Raw genomic sequence first — 19,388 nt, 5'->3', positions numbered from 1 at the left:
AGCTACCCTTGTGGGATTTATATATATATATATATATATATATATCAATTAAGACATTCGGTTTTAACGTTTATTGTTATAAATGTATTATTATTATTATTATTATTATTATTATTATTATTATTATTAACGTCCATTTTAATTACTGTGGCATCTCACATGATATTTTGAATTTCTGACATAATGATGATGTCTTTCTATTCTGTCTCATAACTTAATTGGTACTAGATAATTCACGAATAAATTACAAGATCATGTCGATGATGTTCAGTTAAAAGGGCTTACCCCACAAAATAAAAAAAAAATAAAAAACAGCTATAATTAAATTTTAACACATTATTATTAGTTACTTTATATGAAAGAATGTAAACATAAATTGTCAAAAAACATCTTCTCGTTTTGTAATTAAATTGTAACTAATCACAGCATAAAAAGTCACATTTAAAAATGAGGGTTAAACCCTTTTACTTAAACACCATCTATATTATTGAAACAACAATAGCAACAAACTTTTATGAAAACAACAAAGTTGTAGTATTTCTGGCAGGATTCTTAATAAAGACACGATTTAAAATGTTTTAATATACTAAAGGGATTGTAAATAATAATAATATAATAATAATAATAATAATAATAATAATAATAATAATAATAATAATAATAATACTACTAATGATGGTGGAACATGGTTATAACACATTAAGTTTGGCAGCTTGTAAGATATTATCATTAATCTAGTGCTGGGAATACAAAGGTCATTTAGGAGTAGTCATGTATTTATTTCTGACAAGGAAAGGATGAAGATCTATGCCATCTCGAAACTTACTCATTCATTTCCAGGAAAAGAACTGATTGTTCTCTCCAAGTCTGCTCCACAAAAAGCTATAACTTCCTTCACACACACACACTGCCTCATACTAAAATGAACAAGATTATTCATTTCTGAAATTTCGAAGATTGTGTCTAGTTGGGAGATACGGGGTAACTATCCCATCTTAGTGGTAGTTCGTAGGCCCGTCTGCAACGTACGGGACTCTCCATTGTTGAGGTAGGCTCCCGCGACCTACACTCCAACTCGGTTCTGACGTCACAAGCCATCACGATTCAGGTGTAGCAGTGTACTCGTCTATGACGTAAACCTAAAGGAGAAAACGGGTGGGGTACGAGTGGGATGTGGGTGCTGAGGTATAGGAAGACGAAAACGTAATCCTTTCCACGCAACACCTATGACGCCTTGTGTAGGCGGCTTTGCTCCACATCTTGCCATTCAGAGTTGGTAATTCCTGGCACAAAAATGTATTTTAATAAAAAACCAGGAAGTAATGCTCGCGCGAGGATGTTCATTTTTCCCCTTAAAGCGATGACTTGCTGTTTCTCGTACTTGTCATCGTTTTCTTGCTTTATAATGTTTACATTGTGTGCTCGGGCGTTGACCCCGCTTGATAAGGAGGCTGTGATAAGACATACGCTATTATTTGGCACACACATGTAAAGCTAAATTGATACGCAATAGCAATAGAAACCTAGTTTTGAATTCCTTATCTTCTCGACGCTGATAATGCTGCAATATGTGACAGACTGACAAACTTTCCTCATGCCAAAGCTTACTTTCTACAGCTGATACACTTCATTATGTATTTCTCGATATGGATTATATAGTTGTTTCTGTTCTATTTTTGTTTCTGCTTGTATAATAATAATAATAATAATACTTACTTACTGGCTTTTAAGGAACCCGGAGGTTCATTGCCGCCGTCACATAAGCCCGCCATTGGTCCCTATCCTGAGCAAGATTAATCCAGTCTCTACCAACATTACCCACCTCCCTCAAATCCATTTTAATATTATCTTCCCATCTACGTCTCGGCCTCCCCGAAGGTCTCCTTCCCTCCGGCCTCCCAACTAACACTATATACACTTCTGGATTCCCCCATACGTGCTACATGCTGCCCATCTCAAACGTCTGGATTTAATGTTCTTAATTATGTCAGGTGAAGAATACAATGCGTGCAGTTCTGTGTTGTGTAACTTTCTCCATTCTCCTGTAACTTCATCCCTCTTAGCCTCAAATATTTTCCTGGGAACCTTATTCTCAAACACCCTTAATCTCTGTTCCTCTCTCAAAGTGAGAGTCCAAGTTTCACAACCATACAGAACAACCTGTAATATAACTGTTTTATAAATTCTAACTTTCAGATTTTTTGACAGCAGATTGGATGACAAAAGCTTCTCAACCGAATAATAACAGGCATTTCCCATATTTATTCTGCGTTTAATTTCCTCCCGAGTGTCATTTATAATAATAATAATAATAATAATAATAATTATTATTATTATTATTATTTTACTTGGTCATTTAACGACGCTTTATCAGCTACTAGATTACTTAGCGTTGGTGTGATTGATGAAAGCGAGATGGTATTTGGCGAGTTGAGGCCGAGGACTCGCCACAGATTACCTGACATTTGCCTTACGCTTGGAGAAAGCCTCTGAAAAAATCCAACCAGGTTATCTACCCAAACAAGAATCGAACCCGAGCGCTACTCCTGATCGGCATACAAGCGCCTTAGCCGACTGAGCTACGCCGGTGGCTAATAATAATAATAATAATAATAATAATAGAGGCAACCAGCGTAGCTCAGTCGGCTAAGTCGCTTGCCTGCCGATCCGAAGTTGCAGTCGGGCGCGGGTTCGATTACCGCTTGGGCTGATTACCTGGGTGGGTTTTTTCCGAGATTTTCCTCAACCTTAAGGCAAATATAAGGTAATCTATGGCGAATCCTCGGCCTCATCTCGCCAAATACCATCTCGCTATCACCAATCCTATCAACGTTAAACAACCTCGTAGTTGTTACAGTCGTTAAATAAGCAAGTAATAGGCATAATAATAATAATAATAATAATAATAATAATAATAATAATAATAATAATAAACTTTATCCGAAGCTTGTCTGGAAATATAAATAAATAACAAATACGAATTATGGATACATTTTAACAAGTGTATATTTAACATGTTATAATAGCGAAACCTAGTCGCCAATTTTCTTTAGGATCCCCATCTGTTTATTCCAATCCACTCTGTCAAACACCTTTTCTAAGTGCACAAATACTATATCTTTATTCTTCTCTAGGTATCTTTTGCCGATTGTTCGTGGCAGTGCAATCTCATCCCTCTACCTTTTCCCGTCCCGAAGCCAAACTGCTCTTCTTCCAACTGTTCTTCCATTTTAGAATATAAATATTTAGACTATATACTATATTTTGTAGTAATATAATACCAATAGTAACAATATAACGAAGGGGGAAAGGAAGTGACCACCCTATCCCATTATCTCCTGGCCTAGTTGTCCCATAAGTGGTGCCTTATTAGTATCACTTGTGAGGTTCAGACCTGCCTTCGGACAGTTGACTAAACAACAGATTCCTGCGTCATATGCATACGTCATTATTAGTAACAAAGCAACAATCATTTTAGACAAATGCATGTTTTTCAACATGCAGCTGTAGCTAGCTGTCTTTGGCTGGTCCTATTTCAATTGAGCGCTCTGTAAATCTCCACATACAGCGACATTTTGTAGAATTTCTTCCATTCTATTATTAAGTGTATATAACAAGGCGACTGTTTAACAGAAACAATAAATAAATTTGCGAGAGAAAGAAATGTGCGCAACAAACAAATTTACAGAACGTACAAACATTATTGCGATTTTTTATTTTTATTTTTAGTAGAATATGTTCATACACGTCATCAGTGCGTACTGACGTGAATATAGCGTGAACGAATTGCGGACGGGTGAATCAGGTTTTAAGACTAAGCAATATTTAATCATTTTAACTTTGTTTTCAGACCAGCTTACTGAACTGATTTTCTCTTAATATGTTAACAGTGATTATATTTAAATATCTACATAATTTTATTATAAAGTTCTAAAATTATATTTATACTTATACAGTCTTACTAATAAACAGTGTATAGTTTTTATACGAGACTTATGCAGAGTTGAGACAGAAAACGTTACCAATAAACCGTGAATAAGCTATGGACGTATAAACAGCCTGTAACTATACAATGGGAATTGCTTTGCAGTAGTTATATACACGAAACCCCCTGTTTAAGCGTTGTATATAGCGAAAAAATGGCCGCCCCTCTAACAGCTGTTCATATCAACTGTCATTTTATGATGATGGTTACCTTGTAACCACAGAAGAACAAACCAAAGATCATAGAATTATTAGAATAATATTGCTGTAGCTTCTACTCTTTGACCAAAATGTAGTGTGGTAATCGATTAGAGCCAGTTGTACTATCGATATTTAACACGCCACACTAGAGCGCCCTACCGGATGCAATAGAGAACCTCAGATATTCTATTACCTTTCGTAACGAAGTAATGACGAAACTATGACGTAGCTGTGTAACAGTTATACTGTTATACACGACGTATGTAGTGATTATTAGTAAGGAATTTACACACGACTTATAAACGAGCTACTCATTGTATAAGTATATAGGGTTTTTATTAGTAAGACCAATAATGTATTCAGATTAACTAGTACGTTGGATAAATTTCAATAATAGTCTTTTACTGCTGCAAAAGAAATACCGATAAGAAATTATATCGTTTTCCGAAGACGTTAGCAAACCGCGAGATGAGGAGCTATTTTCCTGAGATTAGTTTTTTAAAACATGTAAATGCGACTTTTATAACATGTTCACGTATTATTTAATATGAATTGATTTTAAATTGTTCATATACTTTTATTTTACAACATTAATAGGAATACTACACGAAAATAATAAAACTGCAGTTTATATGGTATTCCACAGCCTTCCTTGTTATCCACATTGTTACAATCGATATATACGGCCAGTTACGTTTCGTATTGTATTAACAAAAATGTATCAATTTTATTATAAATATAAGTATGTCTTTTTATAAACAGAGATACAGAACTGAAAATTGAAACATTTACCTAGACATTTCTTATCATGGAATAAAAACTCTTTAGAAAATTCAGACTAGTTCAGATGTGTTTGTATAATTCTTGCACTAAGCGATGTCCTCGTAACACGATAATATTTCAAATCGATAGCGACTTCGACTCGGCATTTCTTTTGCCGCCCTGTGTACATATCTAATATTAGTATATTATAACTTAACGTATTTGTATTAAAATGTAGACCTTGTTGAATGGAAAAGAAAGCCTTAATTCTGGCAGATAAAACTAAAATAAATTATTATTTCATTTTAATATAATATGATACATAACATACAGTATAGCAATACATTTAAATGCATTTGAGAAAATTTCATAAAATGTTTTAAGCTTATTATGATCACAAACTGAGTATAAATCAAAGCTGGGTTGCATTTTCAGTAGCCATTCTTTGAATGCAATGTTTTTTTTTTTTCTGTTCTTTATTTTACATAGTTGAGTTCTACTGTTGGGGAAGAGTATTGAAGATGTTTGTCGAAAATCAAGCAAGGACAAAAATTAAATTTTATAGTTTGAATTTTCTTGACCCAATTCTTTGGAAAGGGAGAGAGATGTTGTTAGACATGACATTTTCATATTATTACTCCATGGCCAAAGAGCGAAAGAGGCAGATGGGGACAGAGAAAATGTAGGCCCTTCCCCCTCCACTGCAACCGTACCGTTACACACATCCACAGTTTATAACCGTAATGACGAAACACGCTTGTCTCTCTTCGGCAATCTAATTGTGTGAGTGTGACAGAGATGGAAGGCACGTAGAGAGGGGGGATCTGGAGGGAGAACTCTCACTTTCATGGCGTGAACTGGCCTCGGTTCGTTTTGCCAGCAGGCTGCTACCGAGGTGAATGACCGGGAACTGGGTCACAACCGGGCTAACTGTAGATGAACTGGGCTCCCCCCGTTCCCCACTTCTTCCCTCGCCGTCCTGGCTCAAGCATTGCAGCCAGTTCGCTTCAGTTAGACTCCTATCGCGCTTCGAAACGCTCCCGCATGGAGAAGTGTCTCGCAACCCAGAGTTTTTAGCAGAAAAAGGCTAACGCGTTTATTGGGTATTAATACGGACGTGTGTGTGAATGTGCAGCAGTGCTAAATCTCCCCAAGGACGGAGTGTGTATTCCAGTGTTGGTGAGACGGTTGCCGAAGAGGTGTGGGCTCCCCTATCGAGGGATGTTGGTGTGACAGTGAGATGAAATGGCTATCACAACTTACACGGAATCCTTGCACCATCATTGTACCCATTACTGCGATAAGAGTCCTGCGAAAGAGGGTGGTGATCGGTGCGGAGAGGACAGTGCTACTGTCTGTGAACATCCCCAGGCTGATTGCGGTGTTTCGCCTTCTCCACAGGGTTTCTTCCGACGCAGTATCCAACAGAAGATCCAGTACCGCCCTTGCACCAAGAACCAGCAGTGTTCCATCTTGAGGATCAACAGAAACCGCTGCCAGTACTGCAGACTCAAGAAGTGTATCGCTGTGGGCATGAGCAGAGACGGTGAGTTAAACTTCATTTCTCTTGTTCTGCACTCTTGGTGTCCATAGTAACGCTCACCATATTTGCTTCATTTCTGTCATCCGAAATGAGCTACTTTTCTTTCTAAGAATTTCAAACATTTTAATCAACTCATTTCAACACAACATTGCTTAGAAAATGTTTTTCACCTAACAAGAAGATTCAGGTCTTTTCTAGTGACCAGAAAATTATTCGTTCAAGTTTTTGGAGAAACTACTGCACGGGAAGCTCAGATGATTTTAAGTTAAAATCATCGAATTTGTAACCAATACATTTAAGAGGAGAGGTGGGTGAAATTTTGGTCATTTTCAATAAAAAATTGCATTTTAGCTTTTTCGTTTGTTTTTTAATTTTTTTTAATGAAAAATGAATCAGAATCTGTTATTTATAATGTTCAGCAAGTTTCAGTGCTCTTCTGTGCTTGAAATCACAAAAATTACGCCATATTTAAAAGACTGCACCCTTGAATTTGAATTTAGAAAATGTTTTTCACCTAACAAGAAGATTCAGGTCTTTTCTAGTGACCATAAAATTATTCGTTCAAGTTTTTGGAGAAACTACTGCACGGGAAGCTCAGATGATTTTAAGTTAAAATCATCGAATTTGTAGCCAATACATTTAAGCGGCGAGGTGGGTGAAATTTTGATCATTTTCAATAAAAAATTTCATTTTAGTTTTTTCATTTTTTTTTCATTTTTTAATGAAAAATGAATCAGAATCTGTTATTTATAATGTTCAGCAAGTTTCAGTGCTCTTTGAAATCACAAAAATTACGCCATATTTAAAAGACTGCACCCTTGAATTTAGAAGCTGTTTTCTCACACTTTTTTCAGCACATTTCGTCATGTTGAAAGTGTAAAGGCTTTTATACTTTTGATGCTAGGAACATTATATTTTTACTGCATGTTCTATGTACTGTGGTTCACGAAACACAATATCGTTTTTCTTTTTGATAAACTAAATATTTTAGACATATTTAATGCACATAAAAAATTTAAATTTTGAAGGTGCATACTAAGAAATAAATCTCCATTTATGTAAATGTAAAATTATGGATGCTTAGTTCTTTTCTAACTATATCAGAAGTGTCGTAAAAATGAGTCCTGAATGAAAATAGATTTTAAAAATATGTTTTTTAAAATTGGAATAAAAACCATTCATCTGATCATAATGAAACTTAAGAGCAAAAACACTTATAGCAAGATCATAAAGTGTATAAAATATGAAGTTTTTTTCCTTAAAAATCGTAGGAAAAAGAAATTTCACCCATTACCCCCGCTTGAAGGGAAGAGCTTCAGTGAGCCACGGTAACGTGTACGTAATTCATTTTAACACAAGTATCTAAGGAAAATACTCAATTTTTATTAGTTTGGTCCCCGGCAAAACACTTCTTTACTCCATTTGTATTGCATATTTTGTCCTGGGAAAAATTCTTCTTTTTCGAAAATACTACCGTGGTTCGCTGAAATATAGAACCTTATCCCAATTTTAAACATCATCTAAAAAACAAAATGCTGGTAAATTCCACTCTTTTCACTTCCAAAACATCCTGAACTTCCCGTGTGCTAGTTTGGCCAAGATTTTATCTAAACGTAGCTTTCATTTCTAAATTGTTTTAAACATTTTATTTATTTGTATCACACAATATGGATAAGGATTCGTACAAAATATGAATTCCACAATCTAACTTCTTCACTGGAATTCTCTTATTATGGATAATGAACAATGAAAAGTTTTTTTAGTGTTTCCTAAGCTTCAACTCTTAATGTGGAAGAATTAAAAGAAATATAACTCCTACCAAAATTTGTATTTCCCTGAACAGTTTATATCATCGCTGTCTTTACAAATGTACGCGACTCTTTTGATTTTCTTTCTTGGATACAAACTGGAATTATGTAGTAGAAAGTTGTAAAGAAAATAGAAAATTTATTTTACACATAGGAACCAAATTTGGGATACAAATTTGACGGTGCTTTTTATAAAAACAAAATCCCATGTGTCTTTGTTTGCATACTTACACCATACCGAATGCACAATGATAATTTTGGCTTTCACATTTCATTCGCAGCGGAGTACTAATACCGCATTTATTTCTTGAAGGAGTCTAGTATTATAGATAAATTGTTTTTCGTTAAGTTCATTCACTTTCAACTGTATTAGATTAGTTTTGTGATTTACTTTTGAAATAGGTATATATTACGCATACCACTTCATTTTTGTAATTATTTTCTGGATTTAAAATAAATATTGTGAACGACAGGTTTGCAAAGAAAATTTAAAACGTATGCTAGAAGGAAAGCCCTACGACCTCAACGAAGTACTCAGGACAAGGGATATATTCTTTGGACATTGAAGAATATCGTGTTTATATGATATTGTACCCCAGAAAGTATTTACTTACATTGTTACAGAAAATGTTTCATCTTTGTAATTAATTATTCGTATAATAATTTGGTAGTTAATACCAATAAGAGTTAACGTTGGATAAACACAAGTATGAAGAGAGTTACCAATAATCTTATCTTATTTCTTATTTATTTACATATTTTTGCCAATATTTGGCTACATTTTAAAAATCATAGTAACTCAAATATAACTATAACATATTATTTAACACAAGCATGAGCAATTATTTACGATTGAAATATAGTAAATAAAAACAAAAGATTAGTATATAAAAACTATTAAACTTCTGAACATATTAATTACTAAAACATAAAATTAAGTTACATGAATTCACCCCCATATGAGCAACTCTAGTGATCAATGGTTCAGATTTGAAGTAAAGGTACGCAGAAAAAATAAGAAAAGTAAGCAATAAATTGAAGTGATTGAAACAATATATTTGATATCATCAGTTCTTCAGCTTTGTTATATTTGCGATGATGTGCCTTGCCAGAAATTTATTTAAGTAAATTAACTTTTCAGTGATGTTAGGATAGATTGGTCTTTCCAGGACCAGAACCTTTATAATAAAAAAAAAAGAAAGAAAGAAAAAGGAGAATTGTAGGAAAACCATAAATATTTGGAAAACAAATCCAATAGTAGCTTTATCTAATAAACATTTCAGAGGATCATCCGGGGATCGAACACGGGTTCCTTCCATGAAAAATCCTTAGTTCATGAGTAGAACATGATAGTAATAGATGTCATAATATTTAATAAACTAGGAATAGAAGCAAATGGCAAAAACGAAAAGTAATAGAAACGAATTTGAAGTAAGATCTGGATACTAGTTTGTGACGTAACGCTCGTAGAATCAGTTGGTGTGTGCGGTTGATGAGAAAGTAGCGGCCATTAGCGAGTGGAGTTCGTTCACCCCGGCGCGGCGCTGCTGCGTTCAGTGGGTCACCTGGCCATGCGACGCCGCGGATTCGAAAGTTGTTTCCATCATCACAACTGCAGACACACACTCAGTGATTATTGCAACGCCTTGTAACGTAACACTGCTGTTGAATTGTTATGCAATCGCCTACATTTCTATTTGGCTGCAGAAACTTTTTTTTTTCGATTGAAGTGAAGGATTAGAACGTGTTGAGGCCAAACTACAGGAGGGTCACCTATTCGTGATCTTTGAGGATTGCGACTGTGCCTATTTGGCAGAGGAAACTATTGGGCAATCCTTGTGCCAAATACCGCTATTTGTACTTAAGTACACTTTAGCCTAACTGGTAGGAAGGATTCGTAATATATAGTTTGCGTGAAAAGTCAACGGAATGCCCTATTAATAGCATTGTGCATTAGATATAAGCACAGGAACGCCATTTCATAGCTCTTTATAAAATCACTTAAATATCCTAGAAAATCAAAGGACCAGCTCCCGTGATTTCCTTTATAAAATGCTAATGTTTACTCCATTTGTATTGTATTTTTCCTGGACCAAAAATGCAATACAAATGAAGTGAAAAATAGTATTTTGTGCGAGATCGTGCGTATTTGCTTGGTTTCCGCACAAAACCAATCCGCGAAAAGTATAAAATTCCACATTCAGTATTCCCAACCTAACACACATAACAATTTCTCTCTTCTTACCGCTTAAGTGACATATTGATTTTACTGCTTTAGGCTTTTAACATATTATTTTTAGAGACGTTCAATATAGTAATAATTATAAATTGGAAACATATCACTGCAATTTCACCTAAATTGCACTTTTAATTATTGTTTTTAAATATTTGCAAAAAATTAAGTAAACTCTAAATCATTACATACCCTTACCGTTTGTTTTAAGTTCGCATTTATAGACTGGGGGAAAAAAAGACAGACGTATATCACGGCCTGCTGGAGTATAGTAAACACAGAAAACATTTTAAAGGAACAATGTTGAAGATAGATATTTTTGTTTTGCAAATTTGCCGTCATTGAACAGAAACCAAGATGGAGATTTCATTGCAACTAATTAGAAATTCCTCTTTCAGGTATGTAATTAACGATCTTCGCACAAAATAATGTACGATACACGAGCGGTATGTTTTCTTTCAATTCAACTACGTTTCGCTTTTCCTCGAACATGAAAACTTCAACATACCGCTCTTGTAACGCATATTACTATTACGTGGACAAAATGTATGGTAAAGCAGTTTAAACAAACATTACTGTGGCCTTCTCTTTTAGGTTATGCGAGTGATTTTACAAAGTGCTACCAAATGGCGTTCCTGTGCTTAACATTTACTCATTAAATTTTAACATATAGTGATGGTATGCAATTTTATATGGTTCAGTTTTCAGTGGCCTTTTAAACTAATATAATATCTTAAAATATAATAATAAAAGCGCTTGTTTCGTCCATTAGACTACGATAGGATTTGAGTTTGCCATTGTTAATCTATTTGTTAAATTCTTTATCCTCAACATGCATCTGCTAATTACATCATTAATTTTATTGATATTTTTCAGTTGATGAATTTGTTTGCTAAGCCATTAAAATAAAATAAATACTGTAAAAATTTGTAATGCAATATGAACTTATTGTGAGGCTGCTGTATCTGAATTAAATTATATTTCTTTGAGATGTGAGACAATTAACTAAAACCTGAAGGCTGTGTAGAACTATTTACCAATATCCTTACGTGATCCATTCCAGTGAAGAAAAAAATATTAACTTAATTCATTGTTCCATGTTTGAACCATTGTATAATTTTATAAGGAAAAACTCAACGATAACTTTCGACAATGAGACGGTTGAACGCGAATATATCTCTTGCATAGAAATGCCGTGAGAAATTTATCTTTATTAAAAAAAGTAGGTTAGACGAAAAAGTGAAAATTGATAAGTTAGTACACATCGGCCAGTGCTCTGGGTGTTGGGGAAAGTAGATGCATGACAGAAGGCGTGGTTAAGAAACGAAATAAAAGCGTAGTATACTTCCTGTTACCTAATAGAAAGTTCGCATGCCCTTAATTTACTTTTCATATTGTTAAACTCTTATCCTGTGCCTGAAGAAGCATTCTTTCATTGTTTGTTAGCGTGGAGGTGGATTAGAAAAATTTAGTGTGCTTTGCTAGATCGTTCTTGAATATAATCAGCTGAGGTTTGCCATCGAAAATAGTAAACATTAATTTTGAGATTCAGAGGTACAATATAGTTTGAGGTTAACCGTTGCCAGTAGTAACGAATAGAAACATTACGCTACATGGGCCGAAAGTGAGTTTTTATGGAAGGGAATTTCGAAACGAAAACATGAAACACTTACGTCCTTGTAACGTACAATATTTTATTTCATACTATGTTGAATTTCCTTATTTTTATTTAAATAATATTAAGATAAAGTAAATAATGATTTATTTCCTTTTCATTATTAAGTTGACATATAAAATTAGTACACACGAAGAAGCAAATCTCGTGTTCGAATGCAGATCAGTTTAAGGCACTCAAACAGTCGGCACCGTTCATGAAAGAATCGATACTATTCAACAATCAGTCGATATATAAAATAATCATGGAGGGAGATTCAGATGTAGAAATTGATGTTCCACAGACTATTTGAGATGAATTCAAGAAGGCAATTGGGTAAACTGATCAGTACCAAATCAGAATTAAAATATAAAAATGAATATGAACAAATTCGTTCTTGGAAAACAATGAACAACGTAAAATAATTGAATCTATACTGTATGTTCGATTTTTTAAGTGATGAAATATGTTTACAGTTATGTATTACAGTTTATTACAAAACGGTATTTACAGCAGCAATGTAATTAAAGTAAAAGTAATATACAATATTGTAGTCTCTGCTATATTTCGCTATGAGAATTGTAGGTGAATGAATGCCGTAGATAGTACTCACGTGTTGTAACTCATGGCATTGAATCTATTAGTTCCACTATTCGCCGCTACAGTCGAGATCGTGGTGCCATCTTGCGGTCATATGTGGAACTAAGTACAGAACCGCAGGCAGGGTCGGTAAAGGAGCAAGTTATTATTGTGGCGCCTTTTTATGCTAAGGAAGAAACCTTGCTACAGCTATTGACTTCAATCGACCTTCAAAAGTCTGCGATAGTTCACAGGCTGATAGAAGCAAAATCTAAATTTTCAAGTATCTTCGCGCCTCTGTAAACAACATAAGCACGTGTGCAAGCACGTTTCACGATGATGAATACATCGCGTACACTATGACGTGGCTTGAGGAAGGCAGAGTACAAAATAATGTAATTGCAGCTTAACAGGGAATCATTTTGTATATGCGACTTAGACTCTTTATTATCCGGCAATACGTTGCAATTGAGCAACAGACCTTGATTTCAAAACCGTTCTATACAAACGATTTGAGCGCATGTCTGAATGCGCGAGTCTCTAACCTATTCTGCGCGTGAGAGGCGTGTAACCCGACGTACAGGGGTATTGTGCGACGTAATGAAGTCGTTCTAAAATGACAAAATCTGTTCGGATGTCGTATAATTTTTTAAAGCCTTTCTTTAAATTTTCTACCTAATTGTGCAGTGACGGATGATTTTTATTCCTTTTATTTCATAGCCTTCGTCGTCACCATTATTATTTAATATTTTAGAATTGATCCTTAACTTATAGCATGTTTTTATATTTATTCATTCTCTGATTGATGATTTAAGGCCTTCAGGCCTTCTCTTCCACTGAATCAGAACTACTATTATAACAAACTAAAATAGATACAATAAAATGATTTTACAAGATAGTAATGGCATATTACCACAGAAATAAAATTGAATTTTTGTCAAATTGTCATACGTAGCTGTAATTTCGATTCAAGACTGTACAATTCTTATATTACTGATTGTCCCCTATTTTTACAAACTTTTATCCAACATAAAATGGATTCTTAAGAATATTTCTTGCATTTTTATATTATAATCAATCTTATTTCATTTTGTAATGTACGTTGTTTTATATTTTTTACGCTATCGTAATATATATTGTTTTACTTTTACGTTACCAAGAACAATCCCGAGCACAAGATATGAGTGAGCCAATTATAAATTATATAATTTTATGCAAAAGAACTAAATAAGAAAATATATTATAGTAATATAAACATTCAACTAATGTTTAGCCTAAAAATATGAGCTACACTACGAAGTAAAGGATTCCATTCATCCATTCATTCATAAGTTTGTCATAAAAGGTAAAAGGTAAAGGTATCCCCGTAACATGCCATGAAGGCATTTGGGGGGATTGAGGTAGAGCCCCATGCTTTCCATGACCTCGGCAATAGAATGAGGTGGTGTGGTCGGCACCACGCTCTGACCGCCTTTTACCCCCGAGAAAGACCCGATACTCAATTTTATAGGAGGCTGAGTGAACCTTGGGGCCCTTCTGAAAGTTTGGCAACGAGAAAAAATCCTGTCACCACCTGATAAGTTTGTCATTCAGTAATTAAATATATCAAGCCTAGTAATTACACACAAATAGTAAAATTAATAACAGAGAAAGTAGATAAAAGCATTATAGAACAATGAAATTTTTCGTCTTTGTTGAGAACGTTTCAAATTCCCTTATAATTTAAAACGCAGCATAATATTTGGATGCCCTTTTCCGTCCTTTTTTCGGACATGCTTATACCATTTTTATTTCGTTTTTTTTTATCGAATTTGTCTGCAAATTTGTACAGAAGTAAAACTGGCAGTGTTCATTTATGTAAAATCATTCTGTAGTTTGTAGGAAGATGTATGGCAACGCAGTTTTTCAACATGATCTGTTGATATGACTTTACCTTTACAGCCTGTTTCAAACTGTCACTTCAAATGAGACATAACGGACGAAAACCCATCGAGATGGCCTCTTGCGTGACCATGAAATGGGGCCCTTAGAGAGCATGATCGACTGAGGGCGGATTATACGTTTCATTTTGAAGGTTAATGTAAAACGAGCTTCGACATGGAGAAAGAGGGCAAAAGGGGTGGCGGTGAGGGGTGTAATGGGAAATAAAGCGGAGCCACTCTTCGTATATAGGTCGACCCCGGGACTATTGTCAGCAGGAACCGAGCAAAAGCAAACTCTACAGGCTGTTGTTGAAAGCAAGTTCAAGGGTAATATAGAATGAAAGCAATGATGATGACGGAGGTGGTGGGGGGAACGTGGGAGTGAACAGTGGGGAGGACGATGCGGAGGGAGGGGAAGCGAACGTGGGCTCTAGCAGCAGGAGTTGTAGCACCGCACTCAGTAGCCAGTGCTGGGGATTGTAACTCGCGCGCGCTAGCTCTCGCACGCGCAGGAGTTGAACAGCCCGTCACACATCTGCATCGTCGCCGCTCTTGGATTATAATTACTACTGCTACATTCGTTGTGTATCAAGTGAACCACACATGTGATATCTCAGCAAGCCGATGTGATTCTCCGATTCATTAAGACTTGTGTTGCAAGTGTTTCGTGTGTGTGATCAGTGATCTATCAGTGAAAGTGAAAATAGGTACAATAACAAATCAAGATAATCCGGAAATGGATGAGGAGTTACCAATTTTGAAAGGGATTTTAAATGGCGACGTCAAATACCACAATGCACGTAGGTATTTTTTTACACGAATCATAAGACTTCGATATTTTATTTCTCGTAAAATACCGTGACACGAGTACAACAGTTGTCACCCAATTAAAAAAAAAGTAAGTTCATAAAAGATGTGTCAATTTTCATATGTCGGTGTTTCTTTGTAATAATGCAGAAATTCTCTCAGTACAAGTTCAAGAAACAACTTATTTTCGTTGCCTTGAAATAAATTTCCTTGGACCAAAACTTCAGAAGTACCCTCGATTTTAGGTTATTAGGTCCAGGGCGCAAGAATCAATCATTCGACAGTTTGCGCCACAAAGTAGGCGTTACTTCATTACAGTGCCCTGGACAAAAGAATTAAAATCAACAGAATTTCTGTATTACTTTAAGCAAAACCGACATGAATATAGACACGTCTGATATGAATTTACAAAAAAATTTCTCCCTTTAAACAAAACGTGAATATAACATAACCTCGGAGAAAGAAGGCGCAAATGTCTTTCGTCCAAATGTGCGTAATATTGTACAGTTTTGTCAAAAAGCAAAAAGGGGGAGTGTTAAGTGAAAACATGACCGGCGGCCTGGAAAACGTGGAGTCAGTAATCTCTCTTGCTCTGTCTCTCTCCCGCGTCACTTTCTATCGGCTGACCCACTCACTGATACCCACAAGCCTACTTTCATATTACCTGCCAGAACGTGTGAAAGTGAATCTTGTTGACCGGGTTTTCGCTTTCTCTTCACGTAGCCTACATACTGCACCATAACAAATACACAATTTCAGCAAGTGAAACTTTTTTTATAATACCATATCGAAAGATACATAATCTCTCTCATGAGAGAAACCCCTGAGTGGAATTTAACTTCTGCACATTTGAATCGTTTTCTTATAATTCAGTATACTGATATTTTAAATTAAATATATAGAATCTCCATCATTCTTTAAACGCCAAGACTCGCTTTATTAGCTCTTCACATTACATCCATATTAATTTATTTATTTTCTATTCGTTGTGAAACTTTCTCGTATTATGTCACTTTTTTTGTTGTAGTGTAAGCGTTTTAAGTGTTTCATTGCTATATTTCTTCTTTAAATTGGCTCTTAAGTTGTGTCTTTGTTCGCTGCGTGTTAATATATTATAGTGTCATCATCCGTTTGGGGTGTCAGGGCGCGTGTTATATATTTGAGGGTGGCTGTAACGGTTTAACCGTGTGCGGCAGATGTTTGGCGTGGTGGCAGATGCTGTGTCGGTCGGGCACGCGTCTACTCTGCTGGCTGGGTCGGTCGTTGCCTTCTTTGTTGTGCTACATAATGAACTCTGCTTGCACCTGGCTTCATTACATGCACCGGGCCAGGTCGCAGTGCCAATGAAACTCGGTTTTTGCTTATAAAATAGGACAATTTGATTCACGGAACCGAAGAAATACACAAATCACATCTTCGAAAAATAAATAATAATAATAATAATAATAATAATAATAATTTAGTATTTATTACTAGATTATTATTATTATTATTATTATTATTGTTATTATTATTATTATTATTATTATTATTATTATTATTATTATTATTATTATGCGAAGCTAAGGCACGGGAAGTTCAGTTGATTTTGGAAGTGAAAATCATCGAATTTATAAGAATTTTTTGCGGAGGTAAAGTTTAATATGAAAGTCATTATACGTCAGTGAGCCGCGGTAGTATTAGGCCTATCATAAAAGACGACTATTTTTTTTTTTTTTTTTTACTGGACAAAAATATATGGAGTTACAGTGTCTTTCAGTGGATCAAAGTAATAAAGATACGAGTATTTTTCCTCGATATTTGTGCTAAAAACGGTTTACATGTACACATCGCACTCCCAGTAAAATAACGTCGTAACTTGAAAATGATACGCTATTTCCTAGTAAAATACTGGTGTGAAAATATTTTAATAAATAGGTACCAAAACGTTTAATAATTGTTTTACTATTAAAATTCCATACCTCCAACCAATAAAGTGTTGGGATGTAAATTACCCTTCGAAAGTCATGTGTGATTTTCGACATACGATAGTATTTTGCTGGGAGTGAGGCTTTTCCGTGGCTTAGGCCCCTACTGAAGACCTTCCCTTTAAAGGTAATTGATTATAAATGCGACGTTTTCACTTATAAAATCACCCGAATTTCCAGTGCGTTATTTTCTAAATAATGTAGACTTTCTCGTAGATAGTTCATAATGAACTTCTGATTCGTGTAAATTGGTAAACATCACCAATAATTCGTCTTTAGGCCATTGTGTTATATTTCTCTTTCTAAATAGAGTTTAAAATTTCAGATTAGAAAGCTCTTCTGATATTTACATTGATATCAACTCCTAAATAATAATAATAATAATAATAATAATAATAATAATAATATTGACTATCTTAGACAAGGTTTCAGATAGCTCAAATGAACATCGGCTTCGTGTAAATTGGTAAATTTCACCAAAGCCTAAAGCGAGTATTTTCGTAAAATACGAGTTATTTTCCCGCCAAAGCGGCCAAAACTGTTTACCGATCTGACGAAGATTGCCTGTAAACTTAGGAAATGCGCTTATGAAACTTTTTGTGACAGTAGCCTATTGTGTAAATTATCTGGGTGAATGACTCTAGACTCCGTACAGTGATGTCAGTTTTCGTCTGTGTAGTGTGTTGATGTTTTCAGTGCTTAGTGTCTAGTTATGTGAGTGAATATGTGAGCGCAGTGTGGTGACCCAAGTTTCTCTGTTGTTTCAGCCGTCCGATTCGGGCGCGTTCCCAAACGTGAGAAAGCGCGCATTTTGGCGGCGATGCAGCAGAGTTCAAACTCGCGGTCGCAGGAGAAGGCGGTGGCTGCGGAGCTTGAAGATGAGCAGAGGTTGCTGAGTACGGTGATCCGTGCTCACCTCGACACGTGCGACTTCACCAGGGACAAAGTGGAGCCCATGCTGGCTAGAGCCCGCGACCAACCGTCCTACACCGCCTGTCCGCCTACCCTGGTAAGTTCTCCGCTTTTATGTTCTTATGTCGGATGTGTATATAGGCTCCGATACCGAAAAAGCCATCCTTAACCAGCATGGAGCAAATAGCTGAAAGCAAAAATTGAAGTAACTAGTTTCCCTAGTCGTATTTCTACATTTTCTACACCTGCATAGAATTGGAATATATCAGTCCCCTAACTGCCCATTGTGCAACTCAAACCAAGAAATGGATTCGGAACACCTCAAAATCTGTGCTTCAGTGGCTGGTCATGATAATATCTTTGAAAAATATTGGAGTACAAGAGGTCAAATGACTTTATTGTCAAACGCCTGGCATTAGAAAACAACAACATTTTCTGGTTTAATAATAAACACCCCAAGTGACTAACACCTCTAAAATTCAGTTTTCAAAATTCTTTTTTTAAAATATGCGCAGACTATTCAAGTTTATTTTGGCAGAACAATCATGTCAATATCTGTATTAGTTTTGAAGTTATGAATTCAAGACGTTGCACACGGTACCACATTTCATATTATATTTTTAACGCATTTTTACCACTAACTAAAATCCATAGTCTATCACTGGTAATTCTGAAACTACTGACCAGAATTCACGAAATTATCTGTGAATGTGTACAATGATCAGTCTTGTACCGCTATATTTTAGCTTTAAAAGGAAAATAACAAAACATGGAAATGTTTGAAATTGATTTTAATTTAAGAGCAAAACTAATAAATTATAAACTTAAATACATGTTAGAAAATTGATAATTATTTTATCATACCTGTGTATTAATTTGCAACTATGTATATTGAAAAAAAATTCATATTATGATAAATTTTTAGCGTTGAAAGCTAAACAGTTTTACCACAAATTTACCTCCGGTAAAATAAAAATTTTACTCCATTGTATTGTATTTTTGGCCCAGAGAAAACA

The 19,388-nt window shown here is 35.2% G+C and overlaps 1 protein-coding gene across 5 annotated transcripts in view; it reads left to right on the top strand.

Annotated features, from left to right (window-relative positions):
* The window catches only part of LOC138692632 (ecdysone-inducible protein E75-like), a 465,297-nt gene that overhangs the window by 434,184 nt on the left and 11,725 nt on the right, over window positions 1-19,388 (top strand). For 4 of the 5 annotated variants that reach the window (XM_069815695.1, XM_069815697.1, XM_069815698.1 and 1 more), the window contains exons 3-4: window positions 6,349-6,493; window positions 18,228-18,469. In XM_069815695.1, the coding sequence (XP_069671796.1) occupies window positions 6,349-6,493; window positions 18,228-18,469 (387 nt within the window). Of the gene's footprint in view, window positions 1-6,348; window positions 6,494-15,128; window positions 15,487-18,227; window positions 18,470-19,388 lie in introns of those variants that run through there. The other variant, XM_069815699.1, reaches the window with a different exon arrangement.

This window comes from Periplaneta americana, chromosome 17 (genome assembly GCF_040183065.1).
Source record: "Periplaneta americana isolate PAMFEO1 chromosome 17, P.americana_PAMFEO1_priV1, whole genome shotgun sequence".
Taxonomy (NCBI): Eukaryota; Metazoa; Arthropoda; class Insecta; order Blattodea; family Blattidae; genus Periplaneta; species Periplaneta americana.
This window is presented reverse-complemented; position numbering and strand designations above follow the sequence as displayed.